Genomic DNA, 25,397 nt, shown 5'->3' with positions numbered 1-25,397 from the left:
ACTTATCCATTTTTCTCTGCTTATTCCCAGTATCTTACTATATTTTATCATTTTTTTGATCTTCTATAATTAATATGAAATAACAGCTGATTTAAAATCTGCACGAGTATTTGGCTCTTCCTAAGCTAGTGTCAGTCTTAGATAGTAAGCTACTCAAGTGTTTGGCTAACGTCTTACAGCCTAAGGTGGCAGAGTAACTTCTGAGCCCTTTTCTAGCTCCAAAATGGTCTGTGCACATTCTGTCCTCTTCCACAAATTTGCATCACCTTCTCCTGCCATCTGTACTTCACTATTTCCTTTACCACCAGTCTTTTCTAAAAATAGACTTATTCACTCTATTTACTTCTTCGCTATCCATTTTCTGTACCAACTCAAGGAGATCTGGCTTTTCTTTACCATTCCACTGAATTGACTTTCATGAAGGTGACAAAGAGATTATCTCCGATTTTTCAAGTTCAACGACTGCCTAGTCTATACCAGCCTTCTTGCCTTCCCTTAACACATTAAAATGCTAACTGATCCTCCCTTCTCAATAATAATAATAATAATAATGCCTTATGAAGATCTTTCCATTAGTCCTTTGATTCACTTCTCCTTTTCTTATATTATTAATGTCTATAATTTTTTATTTCAGTAGGTAATTCTGATGTACTCCCCTACAACTATTATTCTATACCTCCTCTGAGCTTTCTCTCTGTATTAAGTCCAAAATTAACACTTCTGTTCTAAATCTACTACCAGATCTTTATCTATCTAAATGTCTCTGGGATATTTCCATCTGAATGTCTACAGGTGCTCCACTGTGGGAATGCAAACCATCTTTATTATCATATCCCTGATCCTACATGAATAAAAGACCTAAAAAAAAATTTAAAAATTAATGAAAGACAAAAAATAATGTAAAAAGAGGGGGAAGAGTTCACAAAACTTGTCTATTCTTTTCCATGTTTTCTCTATCTTTATTACACAAGACCTATTATGCCACCTTTTAAAATTCTGTTGTATCTGTCTCTCTTTTTATTCTTAGCTTTGGCTGCTTTGATAGCCTCCTGTTTTACCTTTCTCATCTAGGCATTATAGCTTTCATTTGCACAAGCATAGCCCCCCCTTTTTTTTGAAATGTAAATTTGATTGTATTGGGTTTCTTTTAGACCTTTGTTAGGTAACTTTTTGGTGACTACAAGGTAAAGTTCATGTTCCTTAAAATGGCATCAAAAAACACCTTCAGGGGCGCCTGGGTGGCTCAATGGGTTAAAGCCTCTACCTTCAGCTCAGGTCATGATCTCAGGGTCCTGGGAGCGTCCAGCATAGGGCTTTCTGCTCAGCAGGAAGCCTGCTTCCTCCTCTCTCTCTGCCTGCCTCTCTGCCTACTTGTGATTTCTGTCTGTCAAATAAATAAACAAAATCTTAAAAAAAAAAAAAAAAAAAAAAAACACCTTCAAGTCCTATCTCCTTCCTCTCACTTGCCTCATTATTTTTTAAACCACTTGCCAATATGCAGTCTGGCTCTAAACATTTCAAAGTATTTGCAGCTTTCAATGTTAGTCTCTCTACTTGGAATCACCTTCTATTTTGATCATTCTACCTTATTTATACTTTATTACAACCCTCCCCTCAAACCTTATGTTTTTATATCTGCAATCATAAAACCTGATATACACCTTCGTCTCTTTAACTATTTTTATTTGGAGTTTGAACTTCGTAAGGGCAGGCAGAGGACGTATTAATTTTATGTCTCATCCTTAATGCATTTTACCCAATGAAATATGTTGGGGAATGAAAAATTTTAAAGGAAATTGGTTCAGAAAAATCTGTCTGGGGGAACCTGGCTGGCTCAATCGATTAAGTATCTGCCTTTGGTTCAGGTCAGGATCTCAGGGTTCTGGGATCAAATCCAGCAGCAGCAGCAGCAGCAGCAGCAGCAGCAGGCTCCCTGCTCAGCAGGAAGTCTGCCTCTTCATCTCCCACTGCCCTTCCCCCTGCTCATTCTTTCTCTCTCTTTAATAAAGAAATAAAATCTAAGAAAAGAAGAGAAAAGAAAGGAAAAGAAAACTCTGTTGCATCCAGATTTTAAGTGTCCTTAAATGTCAGACTAAAAAACTTGTTGTTTATTCTGCAAATATAAAGACTCCATTTGTAATTCTTTATCAGGGCCATGATAAAAACAAAAAACAAAAACAAAAAGAAACAAACAAAAAACAAGGTGAATGCTTACATAGTATTTTCTATATGCCAAGTTCTGTTCTGATTTTATTTAATATTAATATACTCATTTAATTATTGCCTCTTTTCTTACAGCTTGAGAAATTGAGGCACAGAGTGGTTAGATATTTTACCCAGAGACACAGAGACAGCGTTGGGGTCGAGGTTCTGACCTAAGTCATCTGGCTTGCTGATTGGTGGCAGTACTCACTCAGAACACATTTAGTAAAACATTACAGTATGACTACAACTTTGCGATTAACTGGAAAGAGTAGAGGCAGGGAGACCAGTTAAAGGACTATTCTGTTTATCTAGGCTCCAGGCAGATTGAAAGGGAAGATATTTCAAAGAACTGGATGATTTACTGATACATGAACTTGTGGGTGATAAACTGTAATAGAAAGAGGAATCAAGGATAACACCAAGGTTTCCTGTCCAATTGTTAGGAAAAGAATGAGGTCATGCGAAAAGCAGAGAACTGAGAAGTGAGGGAGAGTATTTTTGCAGCATTACATTCACCGTTCCATATTCTGGTACCGATGTCCAATAAACATGGCAGTAGAACTGAAGAGGTGAGAAATAACAAGAGTTTTGAAGTGAGCAAAGGGACAGAAACATAATAGAGATTGTACTCATAATTTCAACGAACTGCAATAACTCCCCTCCAACAGCAATGAACAAAGTATGCTCTATCTGTACCGGCAGGGGCCATATACTGAAAGGGTTTAACTGTGATGCTTTCAGGAATACACTACGGAAAATGTTCAGGAAACACTTTGCATAATATTCCTAGGCTGATGCCGCATACATTTACCTTTACAGTCCAATTCATCAGAATTGTCCCCGCAGTCATTTTCACCGTCACATAACTTGCTGTGAGGAATGCAACGACGGTTGTCGCAGGGTCTGAAACCTTGTCGACAGCTTCTGTTTTCTTATAAAGAAAAATAGAAACATCATTGGAGGTCTTACAGAGATATTTTTACAAAAAAGAAAATCACAGATGAGTTCTCATTTCATAATGATTGGATCGGGGATCTACAAAAGCAGCACTGTGCAGTATCAAAGCTATGGATTAGAATATTCATGAATTATCAAGGAATTCATTCATTAAAGACCATTTTGACTAAGTGCTTTAACTTGAGTGATTCATACTTGGAGATCTCTTCAAATTATACCCATGTTATCATTTCTGATATTTGTGTGTCAGTACAGAAATAAACATATATTCAACTCTCAAGAAATAAGTCTTTACCTCAACAGTCACAAAGACACTCTCAACACCTATCTCCTATCTCCTTTGCATTTCGTAAGGCTTTTAGAACAAGAAAAAAAAAAAAATAGTGGCAAAATATGTATTCCGGAACCAGTGAATCAGAGGCTTACCTAATATCCATAAATTTCTCTTAAGAATCATCTAAAAATTCCTAATTTCCTAAGAAGAAGAACAATTATCTTCTGAATTCTGTTTACCTTAAAGAGAGTCTCCTGACACTTTCTGATTTCAGGCAGAAGGTACTAGCTGTCATTTACTGAACACCAATTTTGTGCCTGGCTCTATAATATGGAGCAAATGTAAACATACATTTGTTTATTTAGTGCTCTAAGCCAATATTCAAACTCAGTTTGTTTTGTAGTGAAAAACTAAAATATGGAGAAGTACCCTTGCTCATACTAGTCATACACTAGTGGGTTTAGGAACAAAGATTTAACTTCGGGTGTGATTACAAAGCCTAGAATCTATACCTATGGTTGTAAAACTACAGCCCACAGGCCAAATGCAGCCTAGTAGCCTGTTTTTGTATAGCTCTGACACTAAGAATGGCTCTTATATTCTAAAATAGTTGCAAAACAAATTATTTTAAATAAGGGATATTTCATGGAGAGCATTTTTGACCTACAAAACCTAAAATACTTAACTAGCTAACCCTTTGCAGAAAATGATTGCCAACCCCTGCTCACGTGACTATTATCTTGCTTCTCAGAAGGTAAAAATTATGTGAAATATATTCCTAAGACAATTCATAATCAATGCAAATTTGCAAGCTGATTATTATTACATTTTTATATCCTTTAATATTTTCATAGCATATAGGGCATAACCACTCAAATGAATATGCCATTTGAGGTAAATTCACTAAAGTTTTAGTTACAGATCAATTATGGGCAGATTACATCTATGATTTTAACTGAAAATCTGTGATCCTGGAACAAAATGAATGAGAGGACTGCCTGCGAATTTCCCAAACTCTTCCCTCCTCTTATTTTAATCATTTTTTGATTATTTAGGTATAATTATTATCTAATCGAACAAAGGAGAAAAGTACAAACCAAATATAGCAATTTCACGTACAGATTCCTGAATTTTACAGAGCATACAATACCAATACTCTAATATTATAGTACAAAAATAAGTCATACCAATTTAGAAATAATCTGGAACAATTCTACAGTAACTATTAATGATTACACATATTCAACTTTCCAGGAAAAATATTGTTGTGATGAAGGCTAATATCAGTGGCTTACTGGGCTCAAAAAGCCAATCTCTACTCCCCTGAGAGAGTGAAAGTTTGACTATCACTTAATGTTATCACTTAGCGTCACCTACAGAGGCATAACTAGAGGAATTCATGCTTGATGAGGAGGATGGCTAATGCCATCAGCCTTTGAACCCAAAGACACTAGCCCTAGGCCAATCCTGGAGGCAAGAATAGAGAAAACACTTTGATATCAACTCAATAACATGCTATTATTGACTGATAGTAGACTTTTGTGCAGGGTAAACTTACAATATACGCAATGACTAATAATTCTGACTTACATTTTTTAAGAATGTAAACCTAAAACCTATCACTTCATGATAAGTAAGACAGCTTAAATAAAGGCCCCTGTTGTATTTAAACTTGCACTTTGTAGAGGGAAAGCCATGAGAAAATTCTTCACTGAATATCGTGAGTCCTAAATAGGACATAGGGAGTCCCATTTGAACAAGAACAAAAAGCCAAAATTAATTACTTTAGACCTACATGGTAATGAGTGACATTAAGTAAATCATACATGTGAGCTGAATGGAGACAATCAAACCCAAAACTATGAAAATAATTCCAAACTTCTCTCTGAAGTGAGAACATACATCATATATGAGCCACTTACCACAGTAGAGCAGTTTTTCATCTGACTTATCTTTACAGTGAGGCACGCCGTCACAGGTGAGCTCATAGTCAATACACTCTCCGTTTCCACACTCAAACTCTGAATACATGTTGCAAGATGAATTTTTAGCTGAAAGGGAAAAAAAGTCCATGTTTTGACTCAATAACAAACAGTTCTGGTACCATAACATCTCTTTCCCTTAATATTCATTATAGAACTAAACTAAAATTTATCAAAATGTAAAATAAAATAAAGGGCAGTGGTTTATGACATGTCTTAATTTAAAAAAAAAAATAAGAGGAACAACTTTTTGTTTGCTGTTTTTACATTCCCTCTCTAAAATTTTTCGGAGTTGCCTCACTTCATTTTTCTTTTATACCTATTGTATATGGGGGTAATTATTTTGTGACTGTATATGTGTGGAAAGAAGGATGGGCTTTGGGGGAGTATATTTATGCATCTTAGCATAGCCGTCTACCTTAAAAATAAATACTGAAAAAGAGCCAATTAAAGGAGCCCTGTACATATGGAGAGAGGATTTTTTATGTGTGTGTTTTCTTATTAGAAACTACATTCTTCAACACATTGGAATTTTCCAAGATACAGAGTTCTCAGTTTTATTTCTTTCTTTATTTTTGTTTGAGTATAGTTGATGCTCAACTTATTTCAGGTGTAGAGTTCTCATTTTTTAATGCTTGCCTTGATTTATCTCATCTAAATCTCCCTCCAGCTGATCTTCCTCCCCAACTACCTTTTAAAGAAGTCTCTGTAGGAGTTTTCATTGTTCAGAAGTACTGGAATTGCTAAAAGTATCCTCATCAGCCTCTTGTTCTATCCATGGTGAGAGGTACCAGGGGCGGGATGGCCACACAGGGTCAGCGACTACTCCTTGAGATGCAGAGGAAACTGTGGGTTGAACTGGGGGAGGCTGAGCAACTGAAAAGCATGTGTAAGAGAAGCTTATGGGCTCCAGATGACCACTGCCATATGTCTCATTTCTAAATCTCAAGATTTTCTCAAGAAATTAAAAGTCTGAGTTTTTATGTGACTTGTCTAATCTGTGAGACCAGACCAATAGCAACAAAGTACAAAGAAACAAAAACCATCTTTCTACAGCAAGGTTTCATCCCTGGAATCCCAGTATGTGACCCTTGTTTTAGAAAGATCTCTCCTGGGGAAAATGGACCTATTTTTATTCTTTTTTTTTTTTTTAAAGAGTTATTTATTTATTTGACAGAGAGATCACAAGTAGGCAGAGAGGCAGGCAGAGAGACAGAGGAGGAAGCAGGCTCCTGCTGAGCAGAGCCCGATGTGGGGCTCGATCCCAGGACCCTGAGATCATGACCTGAGCCGAAGGCAGAGGCTTTAACCCACTGAGCCACCCAGGCGCCCCCCTATTTTTATTCTTAAGCAAGAGATCTACCAACAGTCATTTGGAATGCAATTCTCTTCTTGCATTATACGTTGTTTGCTTGCTTGTACTCACTCCATTGCTCATTGAATAATTGTACAGTGAAATCCAGTCATACTAATTATATTGGAGATAATTAGAATTCATTTATCTCTACTAATGCAGAAAACATAGCTTAATTTTATAATTTACTATCAATTTCTTTTCAAATTTGTATTTTAGAAATATTCAATTACATGGCTACTAATACTACTTGAAGTTTCCAGTGTTTTATTTCTTTATTGTTCCTAAAATTTATCTCATTTTTATAGGTTATCTATTTATCTACCTATGACTTCTAACTGAACTCTTTCAATGTTCATTTTTTTCTTCACTTTCCAAAACAAAATTTTTTTTCTTGGTGCAGATTAAATTTGGTAGGGTAGAAAGTCATTTTAGAGAAAGTAACAAAGAATTTAAAAGTCTAAAAATATCATTAACTTCAAAGGAACAAGTGTTAAGAAGGGTACGACATTACTGCACACGATCACATTCAAGCATGAACTGGACAAAATTCACTTACTGAGAGGCTACTGACTTTCCCAACTTACTATCTACTTGCAGCATATCTTGTTTAACTTCTCACTTCTAACGAAAACTGTTATGATTGAAAATGCAAATTTTGGTTTTATCATCATTATGCCTTTGAGGGAAAATACAAAAAAAAATGTTTTTATTATGTAAAATCAAACCTTATATAAGCACAATATGTGCTTAGTTATGTTCAGTTGAAATAGCATTGAGTATTTTATGTTTCTTTGCAGAAACAAAAATGTGGTTCAGCTGTCCTCTAATTCTCTTACAAGGTAATTACTTCAATTGTATTTGTTATTCTTATTTCTATTGTAGATGTTGATAAGGTTAGGAACGTTGTGTAAAATGGAATTGCCTCATCTTTCTGTCAAGAGTTATGACAACACATGCTTTTCCCTCTGCTGTCCTGAAGGAGGTGTTAATAAATGGACTTTCACCCCTTCAACAACGCCATTAACATTCCTGAACTGCTCTCGATGAACTAATTCAGATGTGGACATAGATATGCCAGAAACATACTCATTTCCCAAAGATGGATTTGACAAGAAGTCACTCTCCAGCCTCTCGGCTGGACCACAGGATTTCAATATGAATGCACCATGGATACAGGACGCTTCTATAAAGGTCTGTCTGCTCTGAGGAATCCAATATCACTCTATAGTTGCATGCGGATACACTTGTGCTTGTTTAAAAGATAGTTTTCTTTCTGATTCATTCCCTCTCATCAATAGAGAGAAGCAGGTGGCTTAGTAGGGACAGATGTATCTAATCTATTTTGGAGCAGGGACAGGCATCCAGTGTATACAAATAAGCCTTGCTGTTTTGACTGAAGGCATTGCTTTTCTACTGGCCTGGAGTGACCTGTGAAAGAAACATGAGTGATTCTAATGCACGATTAACACTCCAGGCTTACAGATGGCATCCGATCCAGACCATTACAGCTGAAACCACAAAAGCAAACTGAAAGAGAGAGTTTAAACAATTGCCTGAGCAATTCAAGGAAGTGTTAGGTTACTAAGAAATACGGGAATTTGTGGCCCGGATTATTAAAATTGGCTGTCTTCATTTAAAGTTCACTGACCAATTGCATCAATCCCTTGTTTGCTTTGGCACAGTCTTAAATAGGAATCTTTTACTTCTTTCACTAAGAGGTACCCCTTGGATTGTGGTACCAATTCGCAAAGCAAAAAGATATGTGTATATTCTTATCTTAGGTGCAATTGTTTTTAAGGTAAAGAAAATGATATTAAAGTGCTTGTATTCGAGTACACAACAGATAAAACAGATCTTCCTGGTAAATAAAGACCAAAAGAAGACTGAAGATAAACAGGGAATATACTTATACCATCTTGATACTTATTTTTATAATGTATACATACTCAGCTCTGTTGATTTTCTAAAATGAAGATATAAGATGAGGATATAGAGAAGAGGGAAAAAAGGCAAAACTACAGCCACATCCTGAGAATGAGTTCACCAGTTTCCAAGATGTTTGTCTCTTGTCTTTTTTAAACACAAATAGTCTTAATGTTAAAGATAAATTAACATTCTTTATGTTGCTGGCTAATTTCTCATAGCAACATTGGAATACTTGAACTCTTATTTATTTTGAAAACTTAGCTGCTAATAAATGTATACTGTAATGGTACTAATTAAAGATCATAATGCCTTTTGGGAGGTATAAACATCATGCAAGACTGCAATGTTACATTCTTAATTAACCGTTTGGAAATGATTACAAATAAGCTGCATGAGCCATTCTCTCTCATTTACATACTGTGACGTACTGAGTGGTTTTACTAGAAGGCTACTGATCTACTGCCTATATACTGGTTTATTTCAGCTTTAATTTTGCTATTGACTTAATTCTCAAAGTTGTAACCACAGCTTTTCAGATGATTTGCTGGTATTTCTTTAACTAATCCAACGCCTTCCAACCTGCAATAGGGGGTACATCGTTTGTCACTGTTCTGGTTATCATTATCTATCTTATGGTGTTACAACTAAGTAGAATGGTGAGTCAAGTTCTTTTTAGAATAGAGAGATATGTCAACTGGGCACCTAAGATTGGAGGAAGTACAACTTCATGTACACTAAAACAATTTCAACATCCATGTGTACCTTTTTTTTTTTTTTTTAAAGATTTTATTTATTTACTTGACAGGGAGACACAGCGAGAGAGGGAACACAAGTAGGGGAGAGGGAGAAGCAGGTTCCCCACTGAGCAGAGAGCCCGATGTGGGGCTCAATCCCAGGGTTCTGAGACCTGAGCTGAAGGCAGAGGCTTAACGACTGAGCCACCCAGGTGTCCCCATGTATGCCTTTGAGTAGCTGTATCATATCACATTTCAATTGTCTTTACTTACTCACACATCTGTTGTCATCTAGCAATATTCGATCCCCCCTGCAGGAACAATTTACTCTCCCATTAGGAGTTAAAAGGCACAGGTCATGGCAACCTCCATTTAATAAGGAACACGGAGAAAGTTCACCTGCAATGAAGAAACTTTATTGGCAACATTTTATGTTGAATTTCTATTCCATGATAGATAGAAATTAATAGCAAACTGTTACGCTGCCCCCATCTCTCAAAGATATAACCAAGGAAGATTCAGGACTTTTGAAAATCCAAACATCACAAGAGATAAGAACGTTAGAAAAACATGTCACATAAGTAATTTCATCATCTAAAACATTAGTCAAGGATGTCATGGCATCAAATAAACTAGTATCACTTAAAAACATACTGACACTTCAGGCTGCAATTTTTGTAGGTGTTCCAGTGATTAAAGCACTTTTAAGCCCAGATGTAAAACTTATTTATCAAGAAGTATTACTTTCACGAAAACAACTTGATTTGAATATTCAAAGATTGAGAGTGAGAGAGAACAAATAAGTGATTAAAAAGGAATTGTTCTTCTGTTCTTCTGTTGATAAATTAAGAACTACAGAAGTTACCTTGAGCATTTCAGATAATTTTAATATATTGAGTAGTCAAATCCTGAACACTACCCCAGGAAATTTAAGAAAACAAAATCCAACTAAGTATTACTAGAAAACATAATTTTTTGAGAGATTATATTATTAAGAAATACATTTAGTTTCTAGTGTAACTTACAGCTATTGGTGTCATTGGCAACAGCTATGATTCCCATTGGTTGATGTGGAATATCAGAACGAAGAATTTTTGTATCTCCCCCTGTGTATTTGTTGGAACGCAGAATAGCTCTTCTTCCCCAGTCTGACCAGAAGATATAATTGTCATAAACAGCTAAACTGAGGAAAGTTCCTGGCCCAGATTTAACAATCACCTGAAATAAATTTAAATATATGTATATATATATTTAAATGAATTGTAGGTATTCCTATATCCTCATCTATTTTTGCTTCAAAAATTAAGAAAATAAGATTAATCAATAAAAAATCATCAGATAAAATGCATTTTACTAAATGTATTACCATAAAATTCTTTATAGCTTTATTTTAAATGTTTTAATCATTCTTAGCATTTACAATGTGTTTATTATTTTAATTATATTTCTATTTACTAATCATTCAGCTTATATAAGCAACTGCATTTTCTCAGTATTATGAAACAAAATCACCAGGTCAAAAATATGAGATTGTGATTATTAATAAACATTTATCTTTATTAAGAATCATCAGATAGCCAGTGAACACTAATCAAGCTCTCAAAACTATAAAAGGATTATAAAGAACTATAAGACCCAGGCTTTTCCTCCAGGAAGTTTTCACCATGAGTGATTAAACCAGCTATACATATATTGGCAATAGAAGTTTAAAAGTAAAGACAAAACTTCTACTTAGACCAAAATAAAGGACTAGATTTACCTTCTCAATAAGACAACTACAAAACTGAATACAATATATAAAACAAGGCTTTTCAGCACATTGGACATCAGGTAACAAAGCACAAGTATTCCTAATTAATTCAGGAAATAAACTGAGTAAGTCTCATGATGGCCATGGCTAAAGGCCTGAGAGAGACTCAGGTAGCAGCCTAGAACAGAAGAACCCAACAGAACCTGGACAACTCCCTGAGTGGCATAGGGCTGAGAATTAGAGGGCAGTGGGGTTAGATCTCATAGGGCAGAGTGTCAGAGAAAAGAATGTAACAGAAAAAGAGCTCTAGGTATCTGCATAGGGCTCTCCTGGATGATTCAGCCAAGTACGAAGCACATGCACAAGCATCTAATACAACTTCAGGTTGGTGAAAGAGCCATGCACAAGGTTAAGAGAGAAGAGTTCCCAAAATCACACAGGTCCATGAATTGTGTTTGTTAACGCCAACCAGATTTGAAAACTTGCCAGTTCACTAGAGTCTGAATAGAGTAACTGGAAGAAACTTGCCTCAACAATGCCAAATAATCAACCCTAGACTAACTTTGCCCTAACTCCTAATAAAATTTAAAGGAAGACCTCAAAGGATCAAACTGTTTCACATAGCTTAACTCTTCCCCAGAATAGAACTCAGGTATTTTAATGGAAATATGAAAAATTTACCACTAAGCTACTATGCAAGAAAAGATAGAAAAGAAAAAGAAATATCTCAAATTAATTCCCTCAACAAAAATGCTAAACCTAAAGTATAGAAAGGAAAAAAATAAAAATAGAGAAATCAAAGAAATAGAACACAGAAAAAAAATAGACAAAAATCAATGATATTTAAAAAATGGTTATTAGAGAACTATAAAATGGATAATATATAATGATGAAGTAGGGTTTATTCCAGAAATAAAGATTGATTTAACATTTTAAAAAAATCCCTATTAGCATAATTTACCATACTAACAGACAAAAAAAGACAACCCATGTGAAGATTTAATAAATGCAGAGAAATTATTTACAGGATCTAACATCCATTCCTGATAAAAACTTAGAATAGAAATTAAACTAGGAACAAGAGGAATGATCACTTTCACTTCTACTCAAGCTTTTCCTAGACTTTCTAGTCAGAATATTAAAGCAAAAAACACAATATTTCTAAGAAATTGGTGGGGGAAGAAGAGGAAGAAATCAAAATGCATTTATTTGCAGGTGACATAATCCTCTACATAAAAAAATTCAATAGAATCTACAAGAAAAAAGCTGCTGAGACTAACTAATATACCTAGTAAAGCTGTATGATACAAGATTGCTACAAAAATTGTGTATACTAACAATAAATAATTGAAAATTAAAATAAAATAAATTTTCCAGTGGCATAAACAAATATGAAATACTTAGTTACATGTGTAAAAGTATGTACAAGAATATAAGAACTATAAAACATTGTTAAGAGAAACTAACAAAAACCCAAATAAATAAAGAGATATAACCTATTCATGATTTCTAAGATTCAAAACCACTAAGATGTCACCTCTCCTCAAACTGGTAAATTATACCTAATGCCAATAAAAACCCAGCAGACATTTTCTAGAAATTGACAAGCTAATTCCAAATTGTGTGTGGAAATGCAAAATATCTAGAATACAAAAAACAAAACAAAACAAAAAGGCAAAAAATAAGTTGGTGGACTAACACTACCTCATTTCAGGACATAATAAATTGACAGTTGCCAAGATAGTGTAGTATTGGAAAAAAGATAGAGAATTATATCAGTGGGACAGATAAGAAAGTTCACAAACAGACCAATATGTACATGGATAACTATTTTTAAACAAAACTTTTTTAAAAAGATAGTTTTTTTCAACAAATGGTACTTGAATAAATAAATATACATACACAGAAACTAAAGTTCCATCCATTAAAAAAAAAACAAACAACTGAAAACATATCATAAACCTAAATATAAAATTTAAAACTATAAAATTTCTAAGGAAAAATACAGAAGAAAATCTTTATGACCTTGGGGTAAGCAAAGATTTCTTAGGTATGACATCAAAAGCATGATTCATGAAAAAGGTTGATAAAATGAACTCAATCAAATTATAAAACTGCTACACTTCAAAAGATAATGATAAGACAATGAAAAGATAAGTCACAAACTCTAAAAAAATATTTGCAAATCTTAGGTCTAGCAAAGGACCCATATTGAAGAAAAAAAAAAAACCACACTTCCAAAACTGAAAATTATCATGAATATATAATCTAACAAAGAATGGGAAAGAGGTTTTAATAAACATTTTATTAAAGAATATATATGCTTGACAAATAAGCATATAAAAAGATTATTGACATCATGAGACATTAGTGAAGTAAAGTTAAAATTACTGCACCATTTTTAGAATAAAACTAAAATGGCTGACAAACCAAGCATCGGGGAGGATATGGAGGAACTTACAGGAATAGAAAGTGGTACAACAAACTTGGAAAACAATTTGTCACTTTCTTACAGTTAAACGTACAACTAGCATATGATCTACCCTTCTATTCCCTGGCATTTGTTTACCAAAGGAATTTAAAGCATATATCTATATAAAGACTTGTACACAAATGTTCACAGAAGCTCTACTTGTAATAAGCAAAAACCATAAGCTACTTAATATCCATGTACAGATTTATGCATTAACAAATTGCATATATCTATATTATCTTAAGCTTAAGCTCGACTTTAGCAAAAAGTTGAGTTTTGCCATGTCAGTTTAGCTGGACTCCCCCACTCTTGATACCTAATCACCATCAATATCTTCATCCCATGGACTCCCCTGGTGAAGTATGATCACTTTGACCTACCATCACCGAGAATTTTGTTAGGTCAGTGTATGCAGAATCCTCCTTTAACTTCTGATGTTTCCATCCATTCTCTCCTTGGCTATGAATTTCTACTTTTTCTTCTGTTCAGTATTGAGCCCATCTTTTCTCCCTACTACAAAATTCCATTGCAATACTCCCTCATATCTCTTTTGATAGTCCTAAAAAAAGCCTGTATTGACAATTTAACAAGTATCATGGATATATGTTTTCCTTAACACATACAATGCAGTACTATTGAGAAAAAAAGAAAAAGATGAACTATTGGTACATGTAACAATATGGATGGTTTTCAGAATAATTATGCCAAGTGAAAGAAACCAGACAAAAAGAAACACATAGTATATGATACCACTCATATAAATTTAAAATGCAAACAAACAAAAACAACAATGAAACAAAATAAACAAACAAAAACAGTGTTTCCTGTGGACTAAGTGGGCAGGGGCAGGATAGAAAAGAGGCAATAAAAGGAAAATTAATGGATTTACCATCTAGTCATTTTATTTCACTTCTGCTTCTAAACCTAACCCACAGGTGGCCTACCCAAATAGTTCTCAACTCTTTAGGAAATCAGTGGATGAAGAGAACAATAGTTTAAACATGAGTATATATTTGTTAGTTGAATGAAGAGCTCAGATAACCAGAAGAGAGAATGTGACATGAAAAATATAGAAAGAAAATAATTATATCACAGAGATATAATTAGTTATCATTTTGAAGTAAGAATATATATTTTCTCTGCCTCCTACTGCTGCCCCCAGCAAGGAGGCAGGCACTGCAAGCCAGGAAAAGGGTTGTCACCTGAACCTGATCATATTGGCATGGTGATCTTGATTTCTTAGCCTCTAGAACTTTAAGAAATAAACCTCTTGTTGCTTAAGCCGCCCAGTCTATGGTATTTTATGTCAGCATGGGCTGATTAAGCTGTTTCACTCCTTCCCCTTAGAAGAACCAAGCTTTAAGATTTATATCTATTTTAAGTCTTAATAAACTAAAAAAAAAATCAAAATGATGAAGGAAAGATTGTTTTCTATGAAAGTGTGAAAATGATAGCTGCTCTAGTGTGCTATCTGGGAAGATTTCCCTGAAAAAGGGAATGATGAACACTCAATAGGACAGGAAAAGAGAAAAACAGAGGAAGCAATTGGACCAGAGGGAACACCCGGTGTAAAAGCCAAGAAAAGGGAGAACAGAAAATGTGGGGAAAATGAATAAAGAATAAGGGAGCATATGGGTCATTCAGACATCTAAGAGGATCTCATGAGGGGCAGGGTGAGAAAGGCCAGAAGGGCAAACGTACAGGGCCTTCGGATCAAGGCTACAAACCTGAATTTTGTTCTGAAAGTTATAGTAAATGTCTCATGTTTTTTAAGCACATTAATATCATTATTGGTTCATAGTTTTAAAGATTATTCTGCCTCTGGTGTAGAGACTAGATTAGATAAAAACGGAAGAGCTGCAGAGAGACCAATTAAGATCCACTGCATTTGTCCAGGAAAGGGATAACACTTGATGTTTTCAGAAGGGTGAAGAATGCAAATAGCAGAACAGTATTTGCAAACCAAGGACTTCGTGATTCACTTTTTATCCAAACTCATGAGGCTTTTCACTCGTTCATTCGTTCATTAGTCCTTTTACCTTTTTAATTTTTTATTATTATTATTAACTTTTTTTGTGAACAGTGAAAGCTAACACTTCATGAATGCTTACAGTGTATGGGATGTGTATGCACTACACATATAAAACCTAATTCTAATCTCCACATTAACAGATAAATAGAGACCATTTCCTCACACATTCATTGATAAGGATTGAAGCTTAACAAGGTTCTACAATCAATGCAAGGTCACAGATTTACTAAGTGATTTGAGGCTATTTCAGATCCAAAGCAACTGAGATCTGATTTCAATTTTCTATGTAAAATTTGCAGGGTGCATGGGTGACTCAGTCGGTTAAGCATCTACCCTCAGCTCTAGTCATGATCCAAGTGTCCTAGAATCAAGTTCCATATTAGGCTTCCTACTCAGCGGCCATCTGCCCCTGCTCAAGGCTCCATCTGCCCCTCCCCGAGCTTGCGCTGTCTCTCACTTACTCTCTCTCAATAAATAAAATCTTTAAAAAAAATCTGCCTTAGTTAAAGAAAGTAAAGAAATTCTTTGATATTAGCATATATGTAACGTGCTGTCTTTATTATTTTATCTATGATCTTTCAAATTAGGAATTATACTAATATCTTTGGGTTACTTTTCTATCCAGTATCATATTTTGCATGAACAAAATTCATACTTCAATGAATCACTAAGAATGAAAACAAAATTCTAATAGACATAAATAAAAAGTTATTTTTAATGGATAACAAATAGATAGGCTTATGACAATGAAAGTTTTTCTATGTTGTTAACAAAAGTCTATTTGGTATACAGCAACTTTTATGAATTTTAACACTGATTGAGTCTAGTAGTTTACTTCTCTACTTCTGCTGACACAGAGAAAGAGGAAAAAGAAACATTAAACTCAGTCTATAATTATGCATGTTGCTTTAATAGGGTACAATAGGTTCTTCTAAGAATTGAGCTGACTCCAGACATCTCATTTCACTGGTTAGAGTTCCATGTGGAACATGAAGATGTGAAAATCCACTAAATTATACTTACTCATCTCCATGTTAAAACATTTTTATCATAAGTTCACAAATACTGCACCTTGTAAGCCTAATCAGCATCTTTATTTACAGTGCAGAAGATCTGTCATCATAAATTGCACTTTACCATGTCATATGGAAATGTATCAGTATGGCAAAATTTTGAGGCATTTTCACCTTGAACCTATAAATAGGCTCATGTTTCAAAATAAGAATTCATGTTCATTCAGAAAATGCATTTCTTGACACATTCATTTAATTTCACATGTGTCCTCTAGATAGACAATTAAATTGGTGATGCCACATAGACTTGAAATCATGTGTCAGGAATTTAATTACGAATCATATGATTTTCCATCTTAAAACTTCCCTAGTGCCTTATTGAAAGCACTAGAACCAATGATAGAATACAGAAATATTCAGTTTTATAAACCAGACAACATAATTCCAACACCCAGATGCTAAATGTTAAGCCAAACAATTTAAAAGCCAAGCAAACAGGAGGCTTCCCAAATACCCCAGTTGACTGCCTCACCGACAGGATCGTACATAATCATGAGAAATGACAACTTGGCCCCTGCCATGGTCAGGCATGACAAAGTGTTACAGATTGCAAAGAAACAACTGCCATTGTTTTAACCTTGGAGAGGATGGTGATGTGGTCAATCAGCAACTCAAAACTGAGAAATATCTAATTTAAGAATAGCTGGCTATATTTAAATTTCTTAGAAGAGTTTGAAGAAAATGGGTTATCAAAACGTCATTAGTATCCAAACAAATTTGAAAAGAACATTCACAGCAATCATCTAAAAGACTGCCTATTGTATTACCAGCCTCAGTTAAAAAGGCAAACCCATCATAGAGGTAGATTAGAGAATGAATTACTTTGATTTTATACTCTTTTCTTTCTGATCTCTCTATTGACCATACTCAACCAGATGCCAGAGAACAATGAATCAGGTGACCACAAGAAAGTCTGCTAGGGGCAAAGACCAGATGGAAGAATGTGGGGAAAAGATCTAGAGGATATACCTGAGAGAAGTAGGAGAAGGGAACCCTATTCTGAGATTCATTTTTTTTCCCCAAATAAGTTATTTACCTCAGTCTCCTAATCTATAAAATAGGATAGTAAAAAACAATGACTCAGCTTTGCTTTTATTTCAGGAAAAAATATAGGATAAGCTATTACCTAAGGTCACACAAAGGACTAAAAAAATAAACTATAATATCCCCGAAGTGTTATAGCCACTCCTAACTGGAATTTGAGCAAGTTTCTAATGTTTTGATTATTGTGCCTTCATATATGATTGCAGTAATAAAGTTATAGTTTAACCAAATTTCTGTTTAGATATATTAGACAGTTTGAGAATCAAAAGCTGATAGTATTAATAAAGAATAAACTTAAAAAAAAAAACCTGAATCTCTTTTTCAGTAAGTTATTTCTGCTTTGAATTCCATTCAAAAATGTCACTGTGAGACCCATTCAGGAATGACTTGCCTTCCTTGAGAATCCTTTCCTTCCTGCCCAAAGCAAAATGGCTCCTTCCTCTGCATATCCAGACAGTTTCTATACACATTCGTAATGCTCAACAGAGAATATCACAAGAGCTTATATTTTATCCATCTTCCTGGCAAGACTGGAATACTTGAAATCAGCAATTCTATCTTTTCATTTTCATAAATCAAATGCTTAGAATAGAACATATTTAATGTTCAATGATTATTTATCAAATCACTTAATACAAGAGTAATTAAAAAGTAAATTAAAAGAGTAATTAAAAACATTTCTTCTTGTGTTTGGGTTTCTTTCCTTTGCTTCTTACTTTTTAAAGGTATATTTATATGAAATTTGAACTCAGTTTTGTACTTTATTTGGTTGTGTACCTAAAGATATAATCTTTTCTTTGTAAAACGGTATTACTAAATTTGTGTTTTACTGAAACACTGTAGGTATAATCTTCTCAGGATCACATTCATGCCTTTGATAAATATTTCAGTGCTGTTACTCTCTAGATCATTGTCTAAATACAACTCTCCTGGCATTTTAATATTTTACTAGAAAAAGTGAAGAGCTAGTCAAAGAAGTATATATTAAATCAAAACCTCATGTGTCAAAGCTATACTGAAATGCCAGTCTTAATTTTTCAAATTGGGTTTTACCGAATATCTACAAAAATCAAATATTATTTTAGATGCTACATTGTAAGAGTAAAAAAAAAAAAAGAAAGAACAAGTATCCTACACAAAAGGATGATTATTTGTATGCATGAAGATGTGTTTTCCAGTGTGTGTAAGTATGAATAAAACTACACAGGGGAAAGGGTAGAAACAAATTAATTTAACGCTATATTTGTAAAGAAAATATAGCCTAGGATTAACAGCCTGAGCTCTGAAGTTAGAATCATTGGGACTATTTTCAAACTTTTTCTTATTGTGCAACATAAATTGTTATTTCACTTCTCCAGGACTTTCTTTCTTCTTTTCTAACAAAACAGAGTTAATAGGTATCATAAAATTTTAGAAACTGTTAAATAATATTAATACAACACTTAAGATGGTTACATTGTAAGCTTTTCATAAATGTTTGCTATAATTATTCTTGCATGATGAAGAAGCAATGAAATAAGTTTGTAAAGGTAGTACTTTAAAATACTCTCAGTCTTATTTCTATTTAGTTCTAAATAACTTACTTATTTCTAAAAAACTATTCTCCTTATAGTTCTGTTTATAATTATAGATTACAAACATATATATAAATATATAATATATTATATATAAATATTATTTGTATATATTAATATATTGTATATTAATAGTATAATTAATATACAATATATTAATATAAATATTATAAATATATAATATATTATATATTGTGAATATAGATATAATAGAATCATAACTAAAATTCTATTTATAATTCTAAAAATATTCTATTTATTTCTAAAAAACTTACTTCTAAAAGTATTAAGAATGATAAATAATCAACTTAAAAAATAAATTTTTACAGGAGATTTCCATTTATAAACTATGTATTTTCAACTTCTGAGATCATCACATCATCAAACCTATGCTTAGAAGTAAAATTAATATCTGCTTTGGTAAGATCCTTGAGTTCCATTTCTTGTTTGGTTGCATGTCAACTGGAAATTTCTGGTAAGAGTCACAAAGGTTATTATGTCAAATTTATTAACTTTGAGGGAAAACTAAAAAGAAGTGATTTTAATTAAGCAAGCCATATTACATTGAAGCTGTCTTGAAACTCCTATCACCTTGAGTTTTAGAACTGTAACTGATTTCCAATTTTGGAAATCGAAGTTTTTTGTTTATTGCATGTGTGAGGAAGGGTTTATATCTCTTTGGAACATACTGTTCTAAACATTCTAAACATTCGCTGTTCTAAACATTCTAAATATTTGCCAGCCAAAACGAAACAAAATGAAAAAAATAACCCTCATTTGAGTTGTGGAAAGAGATGGGCAGGGGGATGGGGTAACTGCGTGATGGGCACTCAGGAGGACATGTAATGTGATGAGCGCTGGATGTTATAATGAACTTACTGAACTGATGAACTGATGAATCATTAAACATTATATCAAAAACCAATGATGTACTATACCTTGGCTAACTGAATTTATATTAAAAAATAAAGATTTTAAAAAATAATAGTCATTTGATTTGTTAAATGTCACTTTGAGAAAGGGATGAAAGATTTGTGATTGAAAGTTATATCCAGGGGCACCTGGGTGGCTCAGTGGATTAAAGCCTCTGCCTTCAGCTCAGGTCATGATCCCAGGGTCCTGGGATTGAGCCCCACATCAGGCTCTCTGCTCAGTGGGGAGCCTGCTTCCCCCTCTTTCTGCCTGCCTCTCTGACTACTTGTGATCTCTCTCTGTGAAATCTTTAAAAAAAAAAGTTATATCCAAAATGTTTACTTAAGCATTTTTATTTATATTATTATATTATTATTTATAATATATAAAATAATATATGATATTATTTTATTGATCTATTATATTGATTAAATTTTATATGTGTGGTCATAGGTTATTCCAAGGTTACTTCAATAAATGTGGAAATATTTATAAAATTATATGTAACGGGAGCAAGGTGAGTTAATAAAACTCTATTTGAATTTTCATAAATATGTGGTAATATCATCTTAAAATTCTTCTTTATTAATCAAATTAAAAGATAGGACTTGAAAAAATAAAAACTCAATGAAAACTACGGCAGGATAGGCTGCATTGACTATATATACTTTCACAAACACATCTTCCTTTCTTTACATACAGTTTTTTCAATCAACTGTGCTGAAGCATAATTTACATATAAAATGAGGTGAACTTATTTTTAACAATTAGAATAATCATACACACATTCATTTCCACCTCCAATTCCCAACCTCACATCCTTTTCCTCAGAAGTGAACACTGTCATCAGTTTCTTGAGTGATAATACATTCTTGTAAAATGGTGCTTACTTTTAAAATTACAAAAAGTCTTACATAGTTGTTAAGGGTGATTGCCTATAATCTTTAAAATTAAGAAACATACTGTAGAACTGTGTCTCAATTTAAAATTCATCTTATTCAATAGAAATCTATTAGATGAAGCAGAAACTCAAAACAACAAAAAAATTAACAGTAACACACAAAAAATGTAAGCAAAAGGTAACAACCTTTTGTCTTGTATGACCTGACGCCAGTACCTCTCTGTAATTATCACCTATTATTCTCCATATTGGCACTCTATTCAGGGCACAATTTGTGTCTGATTGTGTCTCAAACATAGGACGCCCATATAAGGATCTCACACAGGCTGTTCTCAGTGCCTGAGAGATGCTTCTCTAAAATACCCACTTGGTCAACTAGCTCACCCCTTCAGAATTAGCTCAAAAGTACTTTTGAGGAAAAGGTGACCTTTCCAACAAATGGAGTTGAAACAACTGGATATAAATATGTGTGTGTGTGTGTGAGTGTGTGTGTACAGAAAGGACAGAAGGACAAAAGGACAGAAGGGAAGAGGAAAGGAGAAAGGAAGCCCTGCAGGCCCAGATGGTTTCAATAGTGACTTCTCTTATATAGTCAAGAAAGAAACAAGAACTGCATAAACTTTTTCAGAAAACAGAGAAGAAGGAAATGCTTTCCAGCTCACTCTGTGAGAGTAGAATAACCCTAACATCTAAATCTAAAAAAGACATTACAGAGAAAGAAAATTACAGGTCAATATTTGTTATCCATGCAAATATTTTAAACAAAAAATAATAATTCTGATCTAACCTGATATGGAAACAATACCACATGATGATCAAGTGTAGTGTATCTCAGGAATTCATAATTATTTGAATATTCAAAAAAGCAATAATATGTAATTCACTATATGTATTCATGAAATAAAGCAGAAAAATCATGTTATGTTAATAGATGTAGAGAAAACATCTGATGAAAACCAAAACCAATTCTTGATAAAATGATCAGCAAATTGGAAGCAAAAGGAAATTTCCTCAAACTGATAAAGGATATTAATGAATACCCTAAAGCTAGGGTATTACTTATTAGTGAAAGCCTGAATTATTTTCCCCTAAAATTAGAAAACCTCTGGAAGGAAACAAAATAAAATATATATATATTTTTATTTTGAGGTAGACAAAAATTTCTTAGATAAATGCAAATAACATGAACCATAAAAAAAGATTGATAAATTCAAATTCATCAAAATTAAAATGCTTTTCCCTTCAGATACATTACTAAACAAAGATAAAATAAATGGATACAAGGCAAGCCACAGAGTAGGATAAAATATGCATATCATATTTATCAGGCAAAGTACTTAGAATCAAAGTAAATAAAATACCCTAGGACTCAATCATAAGAAGGCAAATTAAAAAGCTATACTGAAAGGTAGTAAAGGAATAAAGATCAACAAAAGATACTAACAGCTATTTCACAAAGAAATTAGGTAAGTGGCCAGTAGCCACATGAAAAGATGCTCAACATTATTAGCATAAGAAAATGGAAATTAAAGTCATAATGAAATATTAATATACACTCCAGAATGGATGAGAATGTGGAGTAAGCAGAACTCTCATATGCTATTGGTGGGACAGTTAAATAGTATAGTCACTCTTTAACATTTTTTTTTAATTAAATATGCACCAATCATATGTCCCAGTCAATAAAAGCATATGAGGAAACATTATGGAGTGATATAATGTGATATAAATGTGCTGTATCTTTATTGTGGTAGTCATTATATAATCTTACACATTTCTCAAATGTCACCAAACTGTATATTTAAATTCAGTGAATTTATCTTATGTAAATTATGATTCAGACTCAATTAATTTTTAAAAAGATAATTGCAAACATTTTGACTGGATAATTTGATGAATTAAGGGAGTAATATTTATTAAGATATAATAAAAGTATTTTGATTATGAAAACTAAATACAAAACATAATGTCCTATCATTTACAATTATATACTAAAATGCTTAAAGACACAATGTTTAAATGTCTAAGAGATACTTCAAAATCATCCATAGATTAGAAGTGTGGGGGCTCTTTAAGAAACAAAACTTAACATATACTACAAATTACTGAAGTGGGGTAACTTGTACAAGGGGTACATTACACTATTATCTCAAATTTTGTAGCCTTTTGAGAATTTTTTTTAGAAGATCTTATTAATTTATTTGAAAGAGAGAGAGCATGAGCAGTGGGTGAGGGGCAGAGGGAGAAGCAGACTCCTCACTGAGCAGGAAGCCTGACATGGGGCTTGATTCCAGGGTCTGACCTGAGTCAAAGCCCACTGCTTAACCAGTTGAGCCACCCAGGTGCCCCAACATTTTGAGGATTTTTTGTTAAAAAGGTAAAATTAAAAAAATGTTAAATGTAAGAGAAGCAACTTAAATTAGTTGTCCTTATTATAACTACCCCATGAAATAAGATGGTATATATTTTTGGGGTGCCTGGGTGGCTCAGGGGGTTAAAGCCTCTACCTTTGGCTCAGGTCATGATCCCAGCATCCTGGGATCAAGCCCCACATAGGGCTCTCTGCTCAGCAGGAAGCCTGCTTCCTCCTCTCTCTCTGCCTGCCTCTCTGCCTACCTGTGATCTCTGTCAAATAAAGAAATAAAATCTTTAAAAAAAAATAAGAAAAATTTAAAAAGGTGGTATATATTTTTAATACCAGGAAATAAGGTTCAATGTTCACCAAGTAAGTTGCAGAACCAAGTTTAGAAAACAAAGTTTCCTATAACCAATGCATGACTCTCTACACATTCTATTATCACACACACACACACACAGCTAGTGATCTAAGGACAACAGATTTAGACTAATAAAGACTTAGATTCTTTTTTTTTTTAAAGATTTTATTTATTTATTTGACAGACAGAGATCACAAGTAGGCAGAGAGGCAGGCAGAGAGAGAGAGAGGAGGAAGCAGGCTCCCCGCGGAGCAGAGAGCCCGATGTGGGGCTCGATCCCAGGATACTGGGATCATGACCTGAGCCGAAGGCAGAGGCTTTAACCCACTGAGCCACCCAGGTGCCCCAAAGACTTAGATTCTTAAGAGAATAGGTGGAACAGTCTTAGAGACTGTTGATAGTAAAGGAGTCCATGAAATAAAACTTGATATTTTCTGTATTATTCAGCTATTGCTTAAAAAGCTTAAGCTTTGTGAACACATTTTCCTTTTATCTGTCATAATCATTTTAAAAAACTATTCATTGAATATTTTTGAAGGAAAGATGAATCTGAAAAGCAACACCGTTCTGACAGTTAACAATTATATAGCTCAACCCTAGGAAGTGGGTTAATGTCTTCTTAATGTTGCAACCACTTTCCTGTCTACGAGTGCCACATTACTGATTTAAAACCACAGAACTAGGTGTTATTCAGAAAATGGAATGTTTCTATCAAAAAGATATCCTGAGAAAATGGATTCATTATGCCAGTATTTTACAGTAATTTCAATCATGTTTTAATATTAAGAATACTGCTTTCCTTGAATTATGTTCAAAACAAAACATTCAGACATGTTTAAAGCTATTGTAACCACTTGCTGTAGGTGAATCCAGGGCAAATGTCTTTTAAATGATGAAGTGCATGCTTCATCCACAATTTGTCAAAAGACAGAGAGAGAGAAAGATGAATGGATTGACTTGGACAGCTAAAAGCCTATTGTCTGTTTTCTTCTGATGCAATAGTAACACTGATGATTTAACAAAAATAATAACACTGATGACTGTTCATTACTCTTAAGTCTTTAAACCTTTTAAGGAAAGAGGGGTAGATAGGATAGCCAATACAGAGACAGCTCTTTAAGATGCTGCACTAATTTGTCAGTAAATAGTGTAATACTGGTTTCAGAAGTAGAATTTAGTGATTCATGACTACAAAAAACACCCAGTGCTCATCAGAATAAGTGCCCTCCTTAATCCCCATCATCCAGTTAGCCCATCAACCATCCATCTTCCCTCCAGCAACCCTCAGTTTATTCTGTATAGTTAAGAGTTTCTTACAGTTTGCTGCCGTCTCTTCTTTTTGGTTCCCTTCCCTTGTGTTTAGCTGATTTGTTTCTTAATTTCCACATGACTAAAATCATATGGGGTTTGTCTTTCTCTGATGGACTTATTTTGATTAGCATAATACACTTTAGCTCTATCCACGTTGTTGAAAATAACAAGATTC

At 33.7% G+C, this 25,397-nt stretch overlaps 1 protein-coding gene across 1 annotated transcript in view; it reads right to left on the bottom strand.

Moving 5' to 3' along the window:
• LRP1B (LDL receptor related protein 1B) overlaps positions 1 to 25,397 on the bottom strand; it is a 1,927,222-nt gene that overhangs the window by 284,691 nt on the left and 1,617,134 nt on the right. Inside the window, exons 44-47 of the mRNA XM_032856138.1 lie at positions 10,461 to 10,653; positions 9,709 to 9,834; positions 5,359 to 5,487; positions 3,017 to 3,136 (exon numbers count right to left, since the gene is read on the bottom strand). Coding sequence (XP_032712029.1) covers positions 3,017 to 3,136; positions 5,359 to 5,487; positions 9,709 to 9,834; positions 10,461 to 10,653 — 568 coding nt within the window. The remainder of the gene's footprint in view (positions 1 to 3,016; positions 3,137 to 5,358; positions 5,488 to 9,708; positions 9,835 to 10,460; positions 10,654 to 25,397) is intronic.

The sequence above is a fragment of the Lontra canadensis genome, unplaced genomic scaffold (genome assembly GCF_010015895.1).
Source record: "Lontra canadensis isolate GAN:19392208 unplaced genomic scaffold, GSC_riverotter_1.0 scaffold11, whole genome shotgun sequence".
Lineage (NCBI taxonomy): Eukaryota > Metazoa > Chordata > Mammalia > Carnivora > Mustelidae > Lontra > Lontra canadensis.
The sequence above is the reverse complement of the archived record's forward strand: the minus strand, read 5'-3'. Positions and strand labels throughout refer to the sequence as shown.